The sequence below is a fragment of the Salvia hispanica genome, chromosome 4 (genome assembly GCF_023119035.1).
Source record: "Salvia hispanica cultivar TCC Black 2014 chromosome 4, UniMelb_Shisp_WGS_1.0, whole genome shotgun sequence".
NCBI classification, from domain to species: domain Eukaryota; kingdom Viridiplantae; phylum Streptophyta; class Magnoliopsida; order Lamiales; family Lamiaceae; genus Salvia; species Salvia hispanica.
In genome coordinates, this window is record NC_062968.1 from 31,297,265 (window position 1) to 31,319,267 (window position 22,003).

The 22,003-nt window shown below is 34.6% G+C and overlaps 2 protein-coding genes and 1 long non-coding RNA gene across 10 annotated transcripts; 1 reads left to right on the forward strand and 2 right to left on the reverse strand.

Moving 5' to 3' along the window:
- The first annotated feature begins 657 nt into the window (after window positions 1-657).
- LOC125219129 (ethylene-response factor C3-like) lies at window positions 658-1,644 on the forward strand. Of its 2 annotated transcripts, XM_048121010.1 has the most exons (2): window positions 658-930; window positions 973-1,644. In XM_048121010.1, exons 1-2 carry the CDS (start codon window positions 728-730, stop codon window positions 1,466-1,468), a joined length of 699 nt encoding a protein of 232 aa, XP_047976967.1. In that variant the 5' UTR covers window positions 658-727; the 3' UTR covers window positions 1,469-1,644. The 2 variants fall into 2 exon arrangements, with proteins under 2 accessions (XP_047976967.1, XP_047976966.1); XM_048121009.1 differs by having other exon boundaries at window positions 661-1,644.
- Window positions 1,645-12,294: 10,650 nt separating this feature from the next.
- On the reverse strand, window positions 12,295-17,555 carry LOC125219925. Of its 7 annotated transcripts, none has more exons than XR_007176244.1 (10): window positions 17,495-17,555; window positions 17,281-17,343; window positions 16,399-16,628; window positions 16,199-16,282; window positions 15,588-15,735; window positions 15,109-15,476; window positions 14,087-14,254; window positions 13,915-13,967; window positions 13,367-13,488; window positions 12,295-12,721 (listed from the first exon to the last, which is right to left on the reverse strand). It is a non-coding gene; the product is annotated as an uncharacterized LOC125219925 (long non-coding RNA). The 7 variants fall into 7 exon arrangements; XR_007176243.1 differs by adding an exon at window positions 14,531-15,036 and having other exon boundaries at window positions 15,117-15,735; XR_007176245.1 differs by adding an exon at window positions 14,531-15,036 and having other exon boundaries at window positions 15,109-15,735.
- Window positions 17,556-17,611: 56 nt separating this feature from the next.
- On the reverse strand, window positions 17,612-21,647 carry LOC125220902 (protein TIC236, chloroplastic-like). The gene is made up of 4 exons (XM_048123034.1): window positions 21,640-21,647; window positions 18,833-21,020; window positions 18,565-18,734; window positions 17,612-17,861 (listed from the first exon to the last, which is right to left on the reverse strand). The coding sequence occupies exons 1-2, from the start codon at window positions 21,645-21,647 to the stop codon at window positions 19,910-19,912; spliced, it is 1,119 nt and encodes a 372-aa protein (XP_047978991.1). The 3' UTR covers window positions 17,612-17,861; window positions 18,565-18,734; window positions 18,833-19,909.
- Between the last annotated feature and the right edge of the window lie 356 nt (window positions 21,648-22,003).

Consider the following 22,003-nt stretch of genomic DNA (forward strand, 5'->3'; position numbering starts at 1 on the left):
GGACAAAAATAATAATAAAACGTACTGGAGTAGTATTATAATCAGTACCCAAAAAATTGATTTTGTAAAAAGAATTTAATCATATAGTGTATTCAGTTTCATTATTCAAATTATATGCCATTCTTATGTAAATGAGTAGAAAATTATTAATTTCCACATAACATTAGATGATTAGTCAAGATGGACATCTTATTAGATAAAGGTTAAAACAAGGCTTATTTGCCTATGAACTTTCGATGTTCTCGTTTCTCCTAAACTCTTTTTTTATCAAAATATATCAACTTTAAAATTTTAAATACTTTGTCATTTTTTTATTCTAATTTTATAAACCGAAAGTTGGTAAACTTTGATTTAAATTTTTAGAAAAATAACATAAAAGTTTTTATTTATCAATATAAAAAAATATTAGAGACGCCAGCAAATAGATCCTGAATTATATCGTGGGACCCGCGCCGCCGTGCGTCATGGCTATCGTTAGATTCACGTGACCCAATTAAATTTCACCACCATTTTCTTATTACTCATTCCCTAAAAATATACCAAATCCCTTCCAATCCATAAACATACCCCTTATTATTATTTTTTATATATTTCACCTATGTCAATTTCTACTTTTAATAATTTGAGCTCTCAAATAATCCAATTTTCGCAGGGTATATATAGCCCCCAGTGTTCAAAAAGTATCGTCAATCTTAGTACCAAGAAAAATCAAACTCAAACACAACTCATGGACTCTTCCTTCTTCCGATTCGAATTCCAATTCCAATTCCCCACCGTAGAATACATGCCGGATCCCGAATCCGACTCCCCCCATTCCCTCTCATGGGAACACGGCCCCTCCGGACTCCCCTTTAACGTTAACGACTCGGAGGAAATGCTCCTCTACGGCCTCTTAGCCGAAGGGGCAGCCTCGGAGAGTAACTCCTGTTACTCTTCCATCAAGGCAGAGGAGGAGGAGGTCGAACAAACCTCCTCCTCCTCAGCCTCTGCTTTTGGCACCACGGCCGCGGCCTCGGCCTCTGTCGCCTCTGGGGAGAAGAGGCAGAAGGCGTACAGAGGGGTGAGGCGGCGGCCGTGGGGGAAGTTCGCTGCGGAGATACGAGACTCGACTCGGAACGGGGTGAGGGTGTGGCTGGGGACGTTCGACAACGCGGAGGCGGCGGCGCTGGCGTATGACCAGGCGGCGTTTGCGATGAGGGGGTGCGCGGCGGTGCTGAATTTTCCGGTGCAGAGGGTGAAGGAGTCGCTGCAGGAGATGAAGTGTGGGGTGGAGGAAGGGTGCTCGCCGGTCATGGCGCTCAAGAAGAAGCATTCCATGAGGAAGAAGAGAAGCAAAAGTAGTAAGCATTTTGATTTAGAGAAAGAAAGAAGCCATGATAATAGTGTGGTGGTTTTGGAGGATTTGGGTGTTGAATATTTGGAAGCTCTTTTGACTTCTTCATCACCATCTTCATCACAAAGTTGTTGATTTTTTATTTTTATTTTTATTTTTATCTTTATTTTTTTGGTGTTTCTTCATCACTTTCTATTGGTTATCTTATCTCTCTCTACTTTCTTGTGAATTCCACTAAAGTGAAGGGAATCATTGGAGAAGGTTTTTGTGATCGATGTTAAAGGATGAAACCTATAGTATTTTTTAATTAATTATGTCTATAAGTGTGTGGTTATGAAATGCAATATGAGAAAAAGGTTACACTAACTAAAGATCGACGAAATCAATTTTTTTTTTTTTTATTTATGATATGGCCATTTTAATTGAATCAACTAATTTGAATGATAGTTGGATAATTTGATATTGCTATCTATCTTTTTGTTTTGGTGAAATGTTTAAGAATGGAAGTGACGCTCAATACAAGTGAGCGTGGGGTATTAAATTGTTTGGCTTATCTCAATATTATCCTTTTATTTTTCTTGCCTTTAAAGTTGAGAGTGATGTGTTACCCAAAAGTCATCGCCCAATTCGAGTCTATATATTAGACACTAGTTTCATCAATTTATCATGTTTAGCCTAATAGTATATTTAATAAATAATGAAATTACCATTTTTTTAAGCTCTCCTGGTTAATTAATATCTTATGGACCATAATTAACTCTTGCTAACTGATTAAAAACTGAGAGAAAAAAGTCATCATCTCATGAAAGAATTTATTAATAATAGTAATGTTATAAAGGTTTTATAGTATTTAAATAAATGTAACTACTGGCACAGACAATAATATTATTAAAAATCACTTAACATCAAATGCTAGAAGACAGAAAAAATAGAAGTTGGGAAGGTATAATTCCATTCCTACGTAGAGACCCACTTCCTAGAAGGCCAATTCTGAGTTCAATGAATCTGTAAATATTTACACCTAAGTGTGAGAGGTATATTCGTTTTTTAAACCTCAAATTGCAGAATAAAGATAAGGTCATAATCATTTAATAGGAAAAGTCAATAGGGTGAAGAGTTTATTCCTCAATTGTCACGTGAAAAATATTGAAATTGGAAAAATGAATCTATACTGTTCTACAATATCTTTTTATAAATGAAATTGGAAAAATTCACATGACTATGATTTAGCACCACTCAATTCATGGAGAAGATACAATACACAACTCTTTTGTCCCAACTTAATAGAGTGTTTAGTGTTACACACCTCTTTTGTCCCTACTTGAAAAAACTTTATAGCATTGATTGAATGCGTAATGAGTGGAGTAACTACTAACTATACTAGTGAAAATATTAATGGAAGATCTAATATATAGTGAAATAATATTCAGTATTATTGGACAATAGACATATGGAAGAATTTCTTTGAGAAGCATCTCATAAGTAGCCTAGGTGTTTTTGGTATAGTTGAAGAATGAAATTTGAGAAGAGTGATAGTAATTAACCACGTCAATGCTGACATCAAGTTTGAGCAGAAATGCTTTCAACCCCGCGTCCACAAGACAAGGACTGCATTTCCCACAATATCAAATTGTACCAAGTTGAAGTGCAGCCCAGCAATGGTGATCAGCACATGTATCTTGTCGTGTTCGTTATATGATAAATTCAACACTCGTGAATGACTTTCAAGGGTTCCACGGACAAGCTTCAAGCAGGAGAGTGGTTGCAGAGGTTCCAACCCTGCCAGAATTGAAGTTGGGCAAAGTTCGAAAAGTCAGCTCATCGAACCGTAAATTAAGTAAATAAAGTTCCAGCAAGCAGAATAAGATGTTGTAATCCTATCATGTATGAGTCCACAAAGCATTTTAATATTTAGCTGAAACTAATGTAGCTATTGCAGAAGCAGATAATTGAACCAATCCAATAGAAAGTTGGATTATTTAAAGATAAGTGAAACAAGTAGGATTCATCTCAGAGTTTAAGAATAAAGAGAAGTTCTTAACAGATACTATTCAATATGCTTTGTTATCAGGTTGGAGGAGCTAAGAGTAAATGAAGTTAGATAGGAGTGCTAATTTTTTGGGAGACCTAAATAAAGTTGATTGGGTTGAAACAAATCAGTGATCAAACTACTCAAGCTCTATATAGCTTTATATTCACATATTTCCTTGTATTGCCCAAGTGATGACTATCTACCATGATGAAATGCTACATTCTCTCAGCGCTTTCTGTATCGTCTGGACAAAAGACCAACTAAAAAAAGATTCAACTGCTTCATTAGATCCATGTTCATTAGATCAAAATAAAGTGCAAGAATTTCTTCGAATCCGTGCTTCTCATTATATTAGTATAGATTAGGTGCTTTATACCTAAAATCCTATATATGACCAACTAGCTGATCATAATATAAGCAGCATAAAGGCTTTTAAATAGCTTTCTATCTCCTTGTAAAACCATACCCAGCTTCTCTGCCTAATGTTTTTGGTATTTAACTGTTACTATTGAATGTTGATTGAAAATGCAGAGGTTGATATATTTGTGTATGTGGCTTTTAGCAGTTTTCTATGTTTTTGTTGCTGAAAACAGGGGTATTGAAATCACTGAAGCACTGTGGTTACAGATGGAAGTCCAAAAGCAACTCCACGAACAACTTGAGGCATGAATTTATTGTTTGCATAGGTCTTCTCAACATAAAAAAATCTATTACTAAATTGGTTTTGTTAGCTAGTCATGCATGTCATGGAGTATCTTCTGATTCCAATGAAGTCACTCACTGATTGGTCCGGTGCTTTACTGTTCTGATACATGTGAAAAAAATGTGCATGTCTCAAGCTGGGAACATAATATTGATATTACTACGAACATAATATAACAGTTAAAAGAATGAACTGTCTCAAAAGTCCCTAACTTTTCGGGTTGTGACACCACAGCTCCCTAACAAAAAAATATCATCAGAGGACCCTAACATTAGATCTAATGAAGAAAAAAAAGTCGTTTTAATTCATAAAAAATATCGTCAGAGGACCCTTACACGTAATAACGCTTCTAATCGGTAGTCTTTCCAAAATCTCTATTGTTATCTCTAGCGGAAGATTTGCAAACAAATTTTCCTTCGTCATAAAAAATAGATTAGATCTAATGAAGAAAAAAAAGTCGTTTTAATTCAATATACGATTTATTAATCACAAGGATTTTAATTAGTACTATGACATGTTTGAAAAAAAACTAGACAAATTACCATCTTTCTCCACAAAAACTTGGTTCAGTGCACCCCTTGGCTATAATTTACACGCAACCTATGTTTATAAATAGTGACGGGGAAATGTTGATTCTATTATATAAATATTTAAAATAGAGAGTAATTTTATTATACTAATAGTAAATATTACTATCATAGTATAAATTTATCAAATCTTAAAAAACTTGAACGCACATATATGGACGATTCTTATAAATATTATCACCACATATTTAAAAGAAAATATTATATTCTTCAAATTTTACAATATTTATGGAGTACTAATATTTAAAAAAAAATCATATTCTTCAAATTAATAACATTATGATTTCAATGTGTGATAAATATTCGGATGCTAGGTATACAAATTGCTACTTCCAGAGTGAGGTACAGTAACTCATGAATAATTGATATGGCTAATTTCATGCATTGGTTATTAGGATGAATTTTGTGATTTTCTGGGTCTAACAAGGTTTTATAAGCCAGGTGTGTAGAGAAATCGCCAACCCTAGGAAAAAGACGAAGATTGCCTGAAAGAAGAAGCTGGCGGGAAAAGTGAGCGGAAGAAGGAAGAGTTACTAGACTAAGGAGCATCCAATTGGAGGGCAAAATGGGAATCGCAGGAACAGTCTAGAAGCTCTACCTATTATAAATAAGTGCACGCGATCAACATGAAGATACATCTCCTTTTCCATTTTTTCGGCTCTTAGCTTAGCTTTTCCACCTTTCTCTACACACACTTGAGGGAAATCATTCTGGGGAGTTCACGTTTCGGATCTAGTTGTGGTGTAACACCGTCTCCACGGAGGCGAAGATACAATCGTTATTTGCTTTCAGTTTACATTCCGTATTTCCCCGAGTCTTCGCTGTTCGAATCTCGGTTGTGCTTTGTTATTCTCTCGTTGGATACTTCGTATTTTGCTATGGAGATTGCTATTTTGGTTTCAGTTATGATATTGTCCTTTTATTTGTTTGCTTTGGTGAATATTGTTGGCTGATCTGAGTTTGGAGTTTGAATTGCATGGAGATTTGTAGTTGATCGGTTGAATCTAGTTGAATCTGTGAAGATTGGAGATGGAAATGGTGTTTGATTGTTGTGGATGGCTTGGATCCGGAGTGGATGAAGCATCCGACGTATAGATCTGTTCGCATTTGCATGGTTATGATATTTTGAATTCTATTTACTTGTTTGTCTCGTCTAGTACTCATAGATCTGTGTTAGTTTCAGTGGTTCTTTGTGTCAATCGGTTTAATTTCGTTTGCCTTGTTTCGATCGTTGTTTGCTCTGTTTTTCACCGGTTGTTTCGTGATAAAAGTTAGAGAAGATGATGTCGCTGTTAGTTAGTCCTTAAGTTAGTTAATCTGCAGCTTTTCCGTCGTACTATGCCGTTTAAGGAAATGGTCCCCACGTTTAGCTTTTCCCATGTCTAGGCTAGCTTAGGAAGTCATTTACCCAGTCAAGTAGTTATTTCAAATACTTTTAGTCATTATGCATGTCCCTGCCTAAATCTAGCTGTTAGAGTAAAATATTTCACTTACCAAGTCTAGGAATTAGATCTCAACCTCGAAAAATACGTGGCAGCAGCCAAAAATAGCTTCCAGGTCTTTGAGCATATTTACTTGCACATCTGTCTCTGTGGATTCGATTCATGCTTCCAAGTACTAACTTTTCTTTAGCAACAACGGGTTGAGGGTTTTGAAGGGCGAAGGAAGTGATTGTGTGCCCAACGACAGGTAACCCAAGGATTCTCTGAGTTGCTAGACCCGGTATCTAGTGGATTCTCTAGATCGAGAGATTTTATTTCAAACACACCTCGCTGACTTATCGCACTCTTCAACAATGTACGACTAATTTCGTCCCTGGCATCAGCAAAACTGATTATATCCTCACATTTCTTGTATAACATGTTTTTAACTAGAGTGAAAGGCCTAAAAAATCCCTAACTTTTCGGGTTGTTACACCACATATCCCTAAAGAAAAAAAATAGCGCCAGAGGACTCTTATGTTAAATATAATCACGGAGCATGTTTTTTCGGACCAAAACACCCTCAATCCTTAAAAGGACATTTTTGTCACTCCATTATAATGTTGACATGTGTTTTCTGCCACATTTTTGTCAGCAACTTCTTATCTAATTTTCTAATAAGTTCTGGTACTTCATACGTGTTTAAAGTTTTGTCAATATTTGTACACAAAAAACTTCTTATATTCCTCTATTTCTAGTTAGTGGTAACAATATACTAGTTATATCATGTAAAAAGTTCATTGAGAAACAACAAAAAATATAGAAAAGTGAAATTATTTATGAAATAAAATCTAAATCAATAATATATAGAATAAAAAATATTTCATATTTAATTAAATGATACAGTAATTATATTCTTGAAAACACTGACATTTAAAATATTACTTTCATTATATATCATCGAACTAATTTGTTAATCTACGCTAACTTTAAGACGATTTTATATTTTTTGATATTTTATTAAGAATTTTAATTTAGCTCATGCTAAAATTTTTAACATCATATGAATATTCAATCTTTATAATTCAATCTTTATATATAAATTTGCATAGTTTCAAGTCAATCATGATAAGGTTGAAACATGAGTAAAATATTTTGAAAATATTCAAGCATGTGACATTAGCTATTTAATCCTTGGAGATTTTCTTTTATTAATAATAGTATCTGAAATTAAGACAATGTAAATTTATAAATTAATACTAGAAAATTGGGATACTTTCATAATAAATAAAGTTGATCCATAAATCAAGGCAAAAAACAAATAAAAATTAGGGAAAATAGAAAACATCGAAAAATACTAGAAAATGAGTTTTATAAGGAAGAAAGGGTCTCATTTTATTATTTCATATTAATTAATGCAGATAATGATAAATATGTATATTATAAAACAATTAGAAAGTGTAAGTAAGGACAAAATTTTAATTAAGTATGAAGTACCAGAACTTATTAGAAAATTAGATAAGAAGTTGGTGACAAAAATATGGCAGAAAACACATGTCAACATTATAATGGAGTGACAAAAATGTCCTTTTAGAGATTGAGGGTGTTTTGGTCCAAAAAAACATGCTCCGTGGTTATATTTAACATTAGAGTCCTCTGGCGCTATTTTTTTTCTTTAGAGATATGTGGTGTAAAAACCCGAAAAGTTAGGGATTTTTTAGGCCGTTCACTCTAGTTAAAAACATGTTATACAAGAAATGTGAGGATAAAATCAGTTTTGCTGATGCCAGGGATGAAATTAGTCGTACATTGTTCATGAGTTATTTATTGTACCTCATTTGAAGTAGCAATTTGTATACCTAGCATCCGATTATTTATCACACATTGAAATCATAGTAATATGTCATTAATTTGAAGAATATGATCTTTTTTGTAAATATTAGTACTCCATAAATAATGTAAAATTTGAAGAATATGATATTTTTTTTTAAATATGTGGTGATAATATTTATAAGAATCGTCCATATATGTGCGTTCAAATTTTTTAAGATTTAATAAATTTATACTATGATAGTAATATTTACTATTAGTATAATAAAATTACTCTCTATTTCAAATATTTATATAATAGAATCAACATTTCCCGTCACTATTTATAAACATAGGTTGTGTGTAAATTATAGCCAAGGGTGCACTCGATCTTGTTTACAAGACTAGTTTTTTTTTCAAACATGTCATAGTACTAATTAAAATCCTTGTGATTAATAAATCGAATATTGAATTAAAATGACTTTTTTTTCTTCATTATTAGATCTAATATATTTTTATGATGAAGGAAAATTTGTTTGCAAATCTTCCGCTAGAGATAACAATAGAGATTTTGGAAAGACTATCGATTAGAATCATTATTACGTGTAAGTGTGTTTGTAAATCATGACACCATCTAATAAAAGGGGGTAAGCTTGTGATGCCGCATTCTCAGAATCCATGTTTAGTTTTCGCTAAAAAGAATAAAAATGCATATGTAGTTTGCGATGAGGCATTCAAGCCACTTATCCTATTCAAGTTGCCTAATCCACACACTTCATTTTTCGATCGGTGTGTTCGACGGGTTATAATTGATTCGGTCAATGGTTTACTTTTGATGTGGCTTCTATGCTATGATCATCTTTCCATATGCAATCCATTGACTAAAGAATGTGTTAAGGTTCCCCTGCCTATGGATATGGATACTATAGTACCCGTATTTGGCTTTGGAGTGAGTAAAATAAGTGGCCAGTATAAGATTTTGTTTGGCACTGCTGACTCTAGTTGTTACCTACACACTCTAGAAGGAAAAAGAGAAAGAGGGTTGTGGAAATGTATTGAAGGAGCACTAGGAAGCCCTACACAAATTTATGCTATATTTTTTAACGGGAATCTTCACTGGTTGGCACGTGATTTAGAGGACAAAAACTTTGTGTGTTGCCTTGACCTTGAAACTGAGCTAATTACCAGTTTTTCTCTACCACGCCGCCTTGACGGCGAATATTCTCACCATTATAGGCTAAGACATTTGAACCAACAATTATATTTATGCGATATTTCAGATGAGTTCCGTGTTGATATTTGGAGGCTAAATAATTATGGTGATACAAATTCTTGGACTAAGGAATATTCCTTCGAGGGGGCAAAGATCTATGGACTTGTTTTTCCGATTAATATTTTTGCAAATAGTGACTTAGTGTTTGCATCGCATATTAATGGTAAACTATTTATCTACTCCAAAAACGATGATACTATTGTGTAATATGGTCTTCTTCAACGATATACATATCGTTCCATGAATATTGTTCGTTATACCCATGCCTTAAGTCACTTGCTAGCATGGGGATTTGCAATATTGAGTCATTAGAAGTCAAAAAGTTTCCTATGTACTCTATATTCCAAAGATAAAATAAATAAGTATATTGATAGTGTGTTTGATGATTGTCAATCTTTTATGATCCCAAAATTATTTGGTTTAAAGTCATAAACAAAATCCATTACTAATTAACAAGTTTTTATACGTATTTTAAAATTTCATTTCATTTTATCCGTTTCTTATGTTATGTTATACTCCTATTCTGTTATGCGTGTGATAGTAATTATATCAATTTCTTATTTATATTACTGACTTAAGGTGGTAAAATTAATTAAAATATTTGGAATAAATGAATCTTGCACATTGCAATACATAAATCTTAAAAACAGCAACATTACAAATACAATTACACTACCACTAAACTTTTTGATACTCTTAGTTTTGAAAAATAATTAAGTAGTAATAGTTAAAGTAGAGAGAGAGTAAAGTAAGAGAGAGAATAAAGATTCGAAGAGTAAAGGTCAATTTTTATCATTTGAATCAAAATTGACCTTTACTCTTTTATCGTTTTCTAGAAAACAAGCGCGAAAAAAAAATTCCTCAAATAACGTGGGACGGATGAAGCAGTAATCTATATCTATCTCTAAATCTATCTATTTATGTAAAGGGAGTTTGAATTATTTAAAGACTTGGAGAAATAATTTGAAAATGAGTAATACTCCCTCCGTTCCATAATAATAGGGACTTTGGAGACGGCACAAGCTTAATGCGAAATTGATAAAGTATGGGAGATGTAGAAACAAAAAGTGATTGAAATATTGTTAGTGGAGAATTGAGCTCACTCTATAAGAGAGAAAAGACTTGCTACGGAAATAGTATAAATTAAAGTACATACAATAATAATGTCAATGCCGAAATAATAAAAGAATAGATATTTTAAATACAAAGCCTAACTTTAAAATTAAATTTACTAATATTATAATATGATATATATGCATATTAATGGAACTAAAGAATTATTCTTATTCTTAGATTATAAAAATCACTACTCTGTGATCTTACAACAACAATATTTACACAAATAAAAACTTTAAAAAATACTCCCTCCGTCCCGGATTAGGAGTCACTTATTGTTATCGCTCGAGTTTTAAGAATGAGTTGAAGTGTGTAATAAATGAATTGAGATGGTGGAGTGTGTAATAAATGAAGTGAGATAGTTGAAGGTGTGTCCCTTTTGGCTTTTTGGATTTTTATTTTTGTTTTTGGTTTATTTTAATGTAGATAATGACATTTTGATGTAATTTTGATGAACAATGGGGTAAAATTGTATAACCAAATATGAAAAATTCTAAATGTGACTTTTAAACTGGGACGGACTTTTATGGCAAAAAGTGACTCTTAATCTGGGACAGAGGGAGTATTATATAAAATTACAAGTCTTAAAAAACAAAAATAAATTACTACCTCCGTCCCCCAAGTCTTAAGAAATGTAATGGAAAACGAGTTTAAAAAGTTGGTGAGATGTGGGTCCTACTTTTAAAGTATTAGTTTTATAATAAAATATGAGTATGAATGAGTTAGTGGAATATGTGGCCCACTACCAATAATGGTAAAAGTGAAGTGTGTCAAACTTTTAGGGACGAACCGAAATGGTAAACTGTGTCAAACTTTCAGGGACGGAGGTAGTAATTACTAGCTCATGAATTAACTATAAGAATCGTAAAATAAATTAATTACTAGATAAATGAATTCATAAGAAAATTTATTACTATGAGAAAATGAATAAAAATTAATAGACAAATGAATTTATTTAGCTGGCTAGCTATAAGAAAATCCTAAAAAACAACAACAAATGATCGACGCAAGTTGTCAACCAACGGGCTATAGAAGGGTGGAACCTTCAGCATCAATTGGGTTAAACTCAAGTACTAGAAAAGCAAGCTGTTCCAGAGGGAGAATTTTGCCCTAATTCTGCAGGTTGACTTTGTTTGAGATTTGTTGCATTAATCCAAAATTGTTGGGGAATTTTAATGTAATAATCTATAAGAATTTAATTCAGATTTGTTGTTGACTTGTTGCGAATCATTTGTTTTTGTTTTAATTTTTATTTTATCATATTTAATTAATCATGGACTAATTCGGCGAGATTTTCATTAGTTTGGAACTCAATTTTCGAAAAATAAATGTTCTCGACCAATTTCGTAAAACGGCCATATGTGTAGGACAAAAAAAGAACTTTAGTCTAAAATTTAATATAATAGCACGCACAACGTTTGTCTTCGGACGAGCACGCTAAGCGGCACGGATTCACGCGCTCAGCCCACGTGGAGGGGAGCGAGTGAGCGTGTTTTTGTCCGTTGGAATTTTTTTTTAATTTAAAAATTCAGATATAATTAAAAAAAAATTCTCACTTCTCAAAAAAATATATCCCCTTTTCCCACTTATAACTTATTTTTAAAATTTTTCTTACTCCAAAATTCATCCATTTCATCTATAAATACCTCTCATTCCCTTCCAAAAAATTCACATTAAACGACTCTTCTCTCAATCTCAATTCTCTATCTGACTATCTCTATCTTGTAAACATGTGCGGACAACAATCCTTACATACCCTCGGCACTGGTGTGGCGGTCCGATGAGCTTAAAATGTTATGTTTAATACTGTATCTCAGGAGACAGAATTTTTTCATTTAATATCCATTTAAATGGTTGAAGAGGATATATATAAAGCTTAAGAGCATTCTAGATGAGGCGATCATTCAAATGCCAAGCAAAAATCCTTGTCTCAAAGTATAAATGATTTTCACGTGCAAAATGGCTGTATCCAGGGTGTTTTGAAGATAACAAAAAGTAATAGCAGTGTTAAGCCTTTAGATAAGGGCATGAGTCGGTAATTTCTATAGAAACCATAAACAATTACTACTAAGATGGATAAATTATCTGAACCCCCTAAATCCAGAGCCAATTCCAAAACCAACCAGTGAAAGTAATATGAAAGTTCACCTATCCACATACCCTTACATTTACACAAATTAATCATTCAAGATATCATAAACGTAACCACAACCTTTGATCTAGATTGAACAGCGGGATCTGAACTACGAGAAAGAAGCCTAGCAAGAGGAAGCATCTCAGCAATCTCAGCATTAGGGACCTCTAATCTCATTCTCCATCTACCCATAGAAGAGATCATGCTCCCAAGATGACCAGTCATCACTTTCCCGGGAACCAGGCAATACATACTCCCCTTGCAGTTCATATATGCTATTGCTTTGCTCCAAGATTGCTTGTTCAACTGTGATCTATCGACCGGTAACAAACATGATCAACCATATCATACTATTCGTGCAGACAAAAACAATAGCATAATGATTTCTTCAGCTATGTCAAATAAGTTGTCTATCGAGTATCGGCCAACCAGTAAGATGAAAGGTTCAGAGCCAAACAATTCAACTACATCAATTAGCCCAAGGACACGCAAATTTGCAAAGCAAAACCTGTGTCTTATATCCAAGTTTATTGTTTTGCCACAAATGAGGAATTCATGACTTATTAATATGGTCCAGTTATTGAGAAACAAAAGGAAATATTCAAAATGCAAACTATTAGGCAATCAATCAAAATTTCATTAAGCTTGTAAAACAGAACTGAGGTTTGCACTTTTCTCATGATTTCCAAAGAGAGACTTATACCCTCGCGAAGAAATAAGAAAAACTTTAGACAAGCAATCATCACTTCATTTAGTCTAAACCTTGTCTTATCAATATAATCATGAGAGAGGTAACTGTGTTCTCCATTAAGTACTCCAAGTCTATAACAGCCCGATGTCTTCAGTGGAGCTATTGCCTACAGTAATATCCAGTTGCAGTAAAACCATAGATCTGTTGCTAGTCCTAATTGAAGATCTCAAACAAAGAATCTGAAATACATATGAAAAAAGTACTGACCACATCCCCACTCCATCTGGCAGCTACATCTAAAGCTTCACCCAACACACCACTGAATTTGGTCGAAGAACAGATAATGCACCATGGCCCCTTAGTTTTTGAAAATTCAACTGCAGCTCGGCCTAAAAATGAGAAAAGGAACATAAAAGGTAAAAATAAGAGGTTGTGCAACAATATAATACTTGGTAAATGACGTCAAACTTATTTCAGCAGTCATTGGGTTCTCCTCCATAAAGGAGGTATGACTTTAGCAGCTACAAGAGCAAAATTCAACTATTGTTAAAACTTAAAAGCCACTAACCAAATTGTAAATGAATGGAAACATATAAAACTAGTTAATAAGCAGCTCGCCACTCAGTGCTTTGTGACAGTTATTTATCTAGCCATAACTAACAAACATTTTTCAGTAACACAGGTAAGCAAATAAAAGAAAAAACCAATAACCTAACAAGTCCCTGAAAGCCTAACATGAAAAAATACATAAACTGAAAGCATTCTATAACCAGGGGCACCAAAAATACTGTTTAGCACTCCATCAAGAAGTTTACTCTTGAAATTGCTCCACGAAGTGATGCTAGCTCCAGCTCATCCAATGGCGAACCTGATTGGACAAGGAAAAACACATATTGTACGAGTATCAAAGAAAGCAGTGCATAGTAAAAAGTGAAGAAGAAATAAAAGTTAAAGCAAAGGAAAATACTAGGAAAGAGTGGAATGGACCTCTAAGGTAGTTGAATGTAGTGGTCGATAACAGGCATGAGCTTTCAGGTGACCTTTCTGTAAAGAAAAAGATAGCACTTTTTCCGCAAGATTTTCTTCAGAAGTAGATTGCAAAGGTCCTACAACTTCAACTGCAAGACTTTCATCTGGTCGGCCAGTAGCATCCAACTGCATGACCAGACAAAGGAGATACTGGAAGATCTATCAGGAATTTTGTATACGACGACAAAACACATTATTGGTGCAATTAATAAGGAATGTATTATCAAAAATTGTAATTTGTGGGGTCTAACTGTCTCTCACCAGAGGGGCATTTCTTATAGCATACTAGCATTTTTATCACCATCATACAACCTTTGTAGTACAAGAAACCACAAAGAATGAATGAAACTCTAGTTTCCTTAAGAAAGTTGAAGACTGAGATAATAAAAGTGACTATCCTACCAGATGAAACCATATTCCAGATCAAGGCTCCCCAGCAGATATTAGCTAAAAACATCCTCCAGCTATTTGAGCTAGAAGACAAATGTCTGGGATACACCCATTTTAGGCATGAATAACTAGGGCCGAAATATGAAGTCTTCAAGGATGACTAATAAGAAATAGGGATAATCATGTTTTGTGTCCTCAACTTTCAGCAGTTTCTTGAAAATGTTCGCAGGTTGTTTTTTTCTCTTGTAAAACCTGTCAACTTTGTGAAAAGGTTTTATTTATGTCCAGCTAGACATAATCCAGCAACAAAACAATGACTTGGCAGTCGGCTCTCTTGATTCTTAGGTGGACTCTACTTTGATGTGGATTTCCCCCCTCACCCGCTAAACAATGTTGTTTCACTGGAGAATCTGACTCATCATTCCATCGTCGGATTATCTCAAGCAAAGCACAAATCAAACTTTTCACAGTTTAGGTTTTTGAAGAGAACATAAGTTGGTGACATTTTTCAGGAAGTCCTGAAAGTTGGGGACATAAAACATGATTAACCTTAAATAACTATTCCCCAAGAAAATGGATGTGAGACAAACCTTCATACCCTTAGATGATATGTTGAGCACTCCAGCTAGTTGAAGAGCCAGCATCAATTGATTGAGTTTTAGAGCTGAGATTGAAATATCACCAGAAATGCTTTTTTCATCTTCCTTTGGTATCATTTCTGAGTTTGTACTAGATTGGGAAACTTGGTCGCCATAATACTTGTTGACCTTTCCTGTTGCTTTCAAATGAATGGGCCTCAGAGAATCAAAGGTATAGGAAGAAACCAAGTTGAAAAATTCAAAATTGCGCATTCGTAGATCCAATTCAATTCCTTCCACAGAGAAAAATGTAATCGTGTGAGATAGCATCAGAAAGTGACCCCTCAGCTTTCAGAGCAGTCCATTTGATATCAAATCTCCTACACCCATAAAGACATTTCCCGTTAACAAAATCTATGAGCAAACATCTCTGGCACTATCATTCCATCTGGCAAGACAGCTGATTCCATCAACCTATAGAGATACTTAACAATGAGCCTGAGACTTTTGTTCTCCATTCAGATCCCCTAGCTTAAATGGCATAGTTTGGAGGTAACCAGGTATATAGCGATGCATAATTTTGTCAAAGCACAAGTTGCCAGAAATGTTAACGTCCATTGCTGTGTCATCAACCTCACCCTACAATAATACACTTTTAACATCAGATCAAACCTGAAATACCTAAATGTAATTCGAAGAAAAAGAAACTGATACCAAAGAAAATTAATCTGAAGTTTATATTGTTTGTGAATTTTTATGGTATAGTACTAAATTAGTATGTTTACAGGGCATATAATGCTAGCATGTCTATAGATTCATTTCTACATGCATAATAGGAATGCTTTTTAGAGTATTATAACTTCTCCTAGATGTTTCGAGAAAAGTTTATTTACATAAGATAAACTGTGTAGCAAGATTAAAATACTGGGCTTATTGACAAACTACTGCTTATAAGAACACCAGAAACTAGAATATTGGATGAAGTGCGGAACTAACCAAGTTCGAGATATCACTTTCTCAAACATAATTCTAACCTTGATGCACCAATGCAGCTTATTTATGTATAGAACCAACTATACATCTATGTAAATAAACACCACACCTCAGGACAGATCCACGCATTCCCGGCTCCGCGAATCTCACCACCATCAACAAGTGTAGCTCTGATTCCATACAGATTAGCAACCTGACATATGTAAGCAGAAATATGTAAATAGAAAAATAAGCATGTGTTGTTAGAAAAAAGATTTTAAAAAAACTGTCCAGCTGTGAACCATGGATTACTGGTGAATAATTACTCACACAATTATCAGTGTTAAAGGTAAAATTGGCAGAAACGTAGGAGAGTGGAACATTATCGATGGCTGCCACTGCACCAGCCTCTTTATTATTCAACATTGCCTCGTGTGCAGCTGATTTTGGTGTATCAGCAGATATATGAATAATTTTCCTCGAGACCAATGCACTCCAACAAAAACAGGATCATCCAACGGGCCTTGACAGTTGAACACAGATGTTACTGACCCTGCTAGCTGAAGTGAATAGTGGAAACTCATTAGGTTGGTTTTGGAAAACAGTGGCCCTCAACAGAGTGGCACGGGAAAATGGAAACCGAGCAAGAACAATGCCCAACAAAAAATCAGAAAATCAATCCAGGAATATCTAAATGTGATTTTTCACAATTTACACAACACTTTCAGGGATCTAGATCACGTACACAAACTACATCTCTAACATATGAGTCATATGACACCATAAGTGGAGTTAAGCATAACCTAACATGTCGTGTAGATAATCCAAAAGATTGTAAAAGTAGCCTGTGTTGATTTGTTGCACACCTTCATAACAAATAGTACTCTATTTTGAAACAGAAAGATCTAAACCAAACACAAGCATTAGAGAGTAATTGTTTTGCATTCATTAGCCATATATACATGACAGAAACATGATTACACTCCATAAACGGCTGGAATTTTGGCTAACTTACAGGTTGGGAACATCCTAAAAATCATACCACTTGCTCTATTATGGAAATTCAGAACTTAGAACGAGCTTTTCATGGTAATTAGTGGTTGTGCAAACAAAGAGATATATATCAAGACAGACAAAAGGAGAAAAGCATTAAGATTCAGAAGACTACGAGATTTTAGTCATCTAGAGGAATATTAAAATCCAGTCCCATACCGGAAACAACAGAGGCTTCATCTTGAATGTTTTCATCAAGGCATTCACTTCTACTGAAGGAACCTGTGCGAGCATCAGAATGTCAATAATTTCTGCCTTCTGGAGGGAAGCACGTAAAAAACATTCTAGAGCATGCAAATCCTATAACTATGTTACAAAGTGAAACAAACAGATTATTGACATTGTATCTGATTGACGAAAGAAATTGATATACCTGACACACTACGTGATACTCCCTCCGTCCACGAAAAATAGGGCACGTTGTGAATGGCATGGGTTTTAATGTAGAATTGGTAAAGCAAGAGAGAAGAGAAAAAAAGTGTTAGTGGAATGTGGAGTCCATATTATTAGTAAGAGAGAAGTTGTTGAAAACTTTCCTTTTTTGAATGTGCCCTATTTTTCGTGGACAACCAAAAATAGCAAATGTGCCCTATTTTTCGTGGACGGGGGAGTATTCTCCTTGCTCTGGATCAATGCCGAAATCCCCAGATGCTTCTAATGGAATATCACCAAACCATCCCCTTGCATTATGCAAAAATATTCGCTGGGCTCGGAAAAACAAGCTTGCATAAACATCCTTCCTGTACACAGAGGTGGCCTATAACCTTTTAAAAATCCATACTGCAAACAGGAAAAAGATACTTGTAGAGGACAACAATTAAAACTAAAGCAATGAATTAACTGGAATTTATCTTCTCGTTCTTCATATCATAGAATAGGCAATCATACGAAATACCAGGACAATTGATCTACTTAAAGAAATTGTCATGATGTATTATTGATTATTCAATATCAATACAGGATGCTAGGAAGATGGACGACATAGTAACTATAATTTTAAGCTACAACTTAAGATTTAAGACGCGAGATCTACGAAAAATGGGTGTATTGAAAACTAAAGAAGATTAAGTAGTAGCATGTTGATCTTGTGCTATTTTCCATTTCTATTTACAGAAACAAAATGGCCTCACCACTAATCACAGAGATGTAAAATGCAAGGTTCCATAAGAGGTTTTGTTTCATTAATGGGACTCCTAATGGCGGATGGAGGGAGTACTTATCACAGGTATACATAGTAAGATCGAGAGATAGAACGCTGATCATACAACTGAGTGCTAATGCAACAATGTTTTATGAGTCAATAATATTTTTACTAATATGTTGAAGTTGAACAAATATAAAATCTGAAAATAATCCATGAAATAATAAGAAAAGATCGAGATCATTCAGATCAATATAATAGTACGTAGCAACATACAGAAAAATGCTGATGGAGCATCATACATGTGAAAGGTCAACCCCGTTACATCAAGTTGTCCATGAAGATTAGGAAAGCTTTCTCCCCGTGACATGCATATACAAGCTAAGATATCGTTAACCAGAGACGATTAAAATATGAAGTCAGAGAAGCACCTCGCCGCTAGCTCTTCCTTTAGACCATGAAATTGGAAGCTCTACGAAACAAAGACATAAATATTAGGATCAAAATCTGATCTAGATGAGGACAGCATATACGGCTTAAAAGTAAGTATCACATTCTCAATGAGCTCACCGGAACAAAGAGATTTGCAATTTTCAAGTTGGCATGCCATTTCTGCTCCATCAGTGGACAACCATCCACCATCTTCAGATGTCAAATCTGATCTCCACATTTTACAATTTCCACTAAGCTGCACATGCACACGCAACGCACACGCACGTAGTGATTCTGAAACTTCTCATTTCTCTATAAAAGGAACAGCAATTAAAACCAAATAATTGGAGTAAGGAATCCCACATCTGTAAGAAAATTGGCACAAGATATGCCTACAAATGTAAAATCCATGCTCAAATAAAGTATAAACAACCAGATAATTTAGCGTTTCACTTTTTTTCTCAAGGTCTTTTCGATTGAAGAAGTTTAACACAACCACTATCCTTAAACATATTTCGAATTTTGAAAGATTTGACAAAAAAGTATTGTTTCAGACAAGTAAACCAAGCATCATAGTTTCCAACAAACATCATGCTAATGTATTCTTAGTGAATTCCTTAGGAGATAGCCAAAACACCAAAGGATTTAAATTGATCTTTCAAGCAGCATATTTCTTCCTTGGTTCTGTATGACAATGTACCGAGTCAAGAACTACAGAAATCATTTTCTCTATGCCTGAAGTATTTTCTCCACCAATCTCGTCGACTATTTCTGTCGATATTTGTTCAAATCCCTCCCTGATCTCAGACTTCAGCCTTTCCCAAGGATTGTCAAGTAAATGCTGTGAAGTTTTCATAGGCAGTGGACAGGCCCAACTGTGAACTCAATGGTGGAAATTTTCCAAAAAACTAAATGAACTTGAAGACTCAACCTCAGTACGACTGGAACTACTAGAGGCACCAGAGCCCTGAGTGCCCGAGATGTCATCTTCAACATTATCCACCTCCTTGACCAACCTGACATCTGTTTCTACTGTATTATCTCCTTCAAGATATTCATTGTTTATGCCACTATTATTAGTGTTTCTTGTTCCTCTAACAGTTTTTACTGATGAAAATTTGTCACTGTAGTTTTTAACTTTACTAAGTTTCACCAAAGTAAAGAGAAACGGATCTTGAGCCTTATCCATCCGATTTCTAGATGGAATTTCTAAAATTACTCGAGAAACAAAATCAGTCTGTCTGCCTCAAAGATATCATTATTTGTCGGTAAATCTACAGCAAGTTCATCATCTCTACCACCAACACTATTGTCAACCTTTACATCCTGATACACAGCTCTCTGATCTCCTTTGAACTGGGTCCCCTCAGAACAAGAAAAATCAGCATCATCGCTGCCTGTCATGGAACAATCCATTTTGCGAGAATCAAAGCCTACAGATCCTTCAAAAAATGAACGTGCTGCGGATGCACTGCACTCAAGAAGTCGCCTTTTAGAAGCGATATTACTCATAGATAAATCCCTACCGTTGGCCTTCCTCTTGAACTTATGCCTCACAGATCCAGGCATTATCCTGGACCAGATGCTGTTTTCAAGGCTTGAAACTTTTGCACCAAATGATCTCTCTAAATCAGCATGCTTCAAATCATACTCGGCACCAGCATCCATACAGTGATGGTCTCTCCACTGCAATTTCTCATCTGTATAATGGAAAGTATCGGGAGTCCCTAGCCTTGTCCTTGTCGGTCCAGCCATGTGCTCCTTGTAAGTATCATCCTCAGGCAGGACAGATTCACACTCTGAAATGATATAACCATTCTCAGCAGATACTTTAGCTGCATCATCTCTTTCCCTTTCCCAACGAACCGTGGCTTCCTCCCTCACAAGCCTCCTTGTTCTTGTACGATGATCGATTCCCTCTTCAGCGGACAAGTGCCTCTGGGGAACACCTTCCAAATAGGGTATTCCCAACCAAGTATAGTTCTTCTTTTGTGCTACCAACAAACTTGGACTTGACAAAACAGCATCAACAACTATTTTCCCCCTTCTGAGGCTCGCAAACGGACGAATACGCAGCTTGACGGTGGGAACCTCACCACAAGCGAACTCTTCACTGTGAGGGCCAATCGAGCACGACTCCAAAGTAATGCCTAAAGGCGAGATTCTGCGAACCTTACCAAAATCAAGCTCTCTCGGAAGATGATCACTCAACAGGGTACAAATCGATGGCAGCAAATTGGTTTCCACATGTAAGACAAAATAATAAAAATGTATTATATTGTAACTCACTCTTAAATTGCTAATTACAACTAAAAAATATATGCATCTTCAAATTAAGAGTCAAGATCATTCAATTAACATGCTGGAATAACTATTGGTACAACAGATGATAAAATTGGTTAAATGGAAAATATAACTGCACTGCCAGATTGGTACTGGCAACTAAGATATTATATTCATTTATCTTTCATTGTTAACACAGGTTGCACAACAAGTTCTATGAATCAAGGTAAGTTAGTTATTATATACTGTAGAACTTGTTTAGGTGTTTTAGTGCATATTAAAATAAGATTTTATAGGCTGAATTCTATGTGTGCAATACTTTACTGATTTGTTTATTTAAAACTTGTTTGGGTGTTTTTGTGTATTAGAGTACTGATCTATAAGAGTCTGAATAAGTGTTTAAAAATAATTAGTACACATTTTAAGAAGATACAGATGATGGTTGATTATAAACTCGTGTCAGTATTTTTTTATGAAAACAACATGAGCAGCAAGAGGTTGTCTTTAAGTTATATTACAACAGATTAAATAGGAAGCTGCTAAAAAGTTATTGACAAAATGTAAAATACTAGCTGATATAATCAACAACTACAGAAGAGTAGCATGATAATAAAATTAATTCAGTAACAAAATATAAGATTTAATTCAACATATGAGCTTACAGTCTCATCCTACAAAAACCTGACTACATAGATCAGAGAGCATATATAAGAATAGCATCATAAAATAGTCAAGATCACCAACAAAACAATATGGTAAAAATTGTCTACAGCTGAAAACAAAGTTAACAGTGTACGGATAGCTAACTGGAAATCCCAAATTATTTTTCAACTGTAGCTTAAATAAACAATTCCGTCCAACCAGCTTATCCTCAATGTCATTAGAATTAAATCTACTTGATGGACCTGGAAACAAAAGACTTTGTCAAAAATCTATAATATTTAATCTCAGATAATGTTTGTTACATTCAATTAGGCCTAGATACCCACAATAATCTGCAAAAAAATGGAAAAAGTATCGCATAGG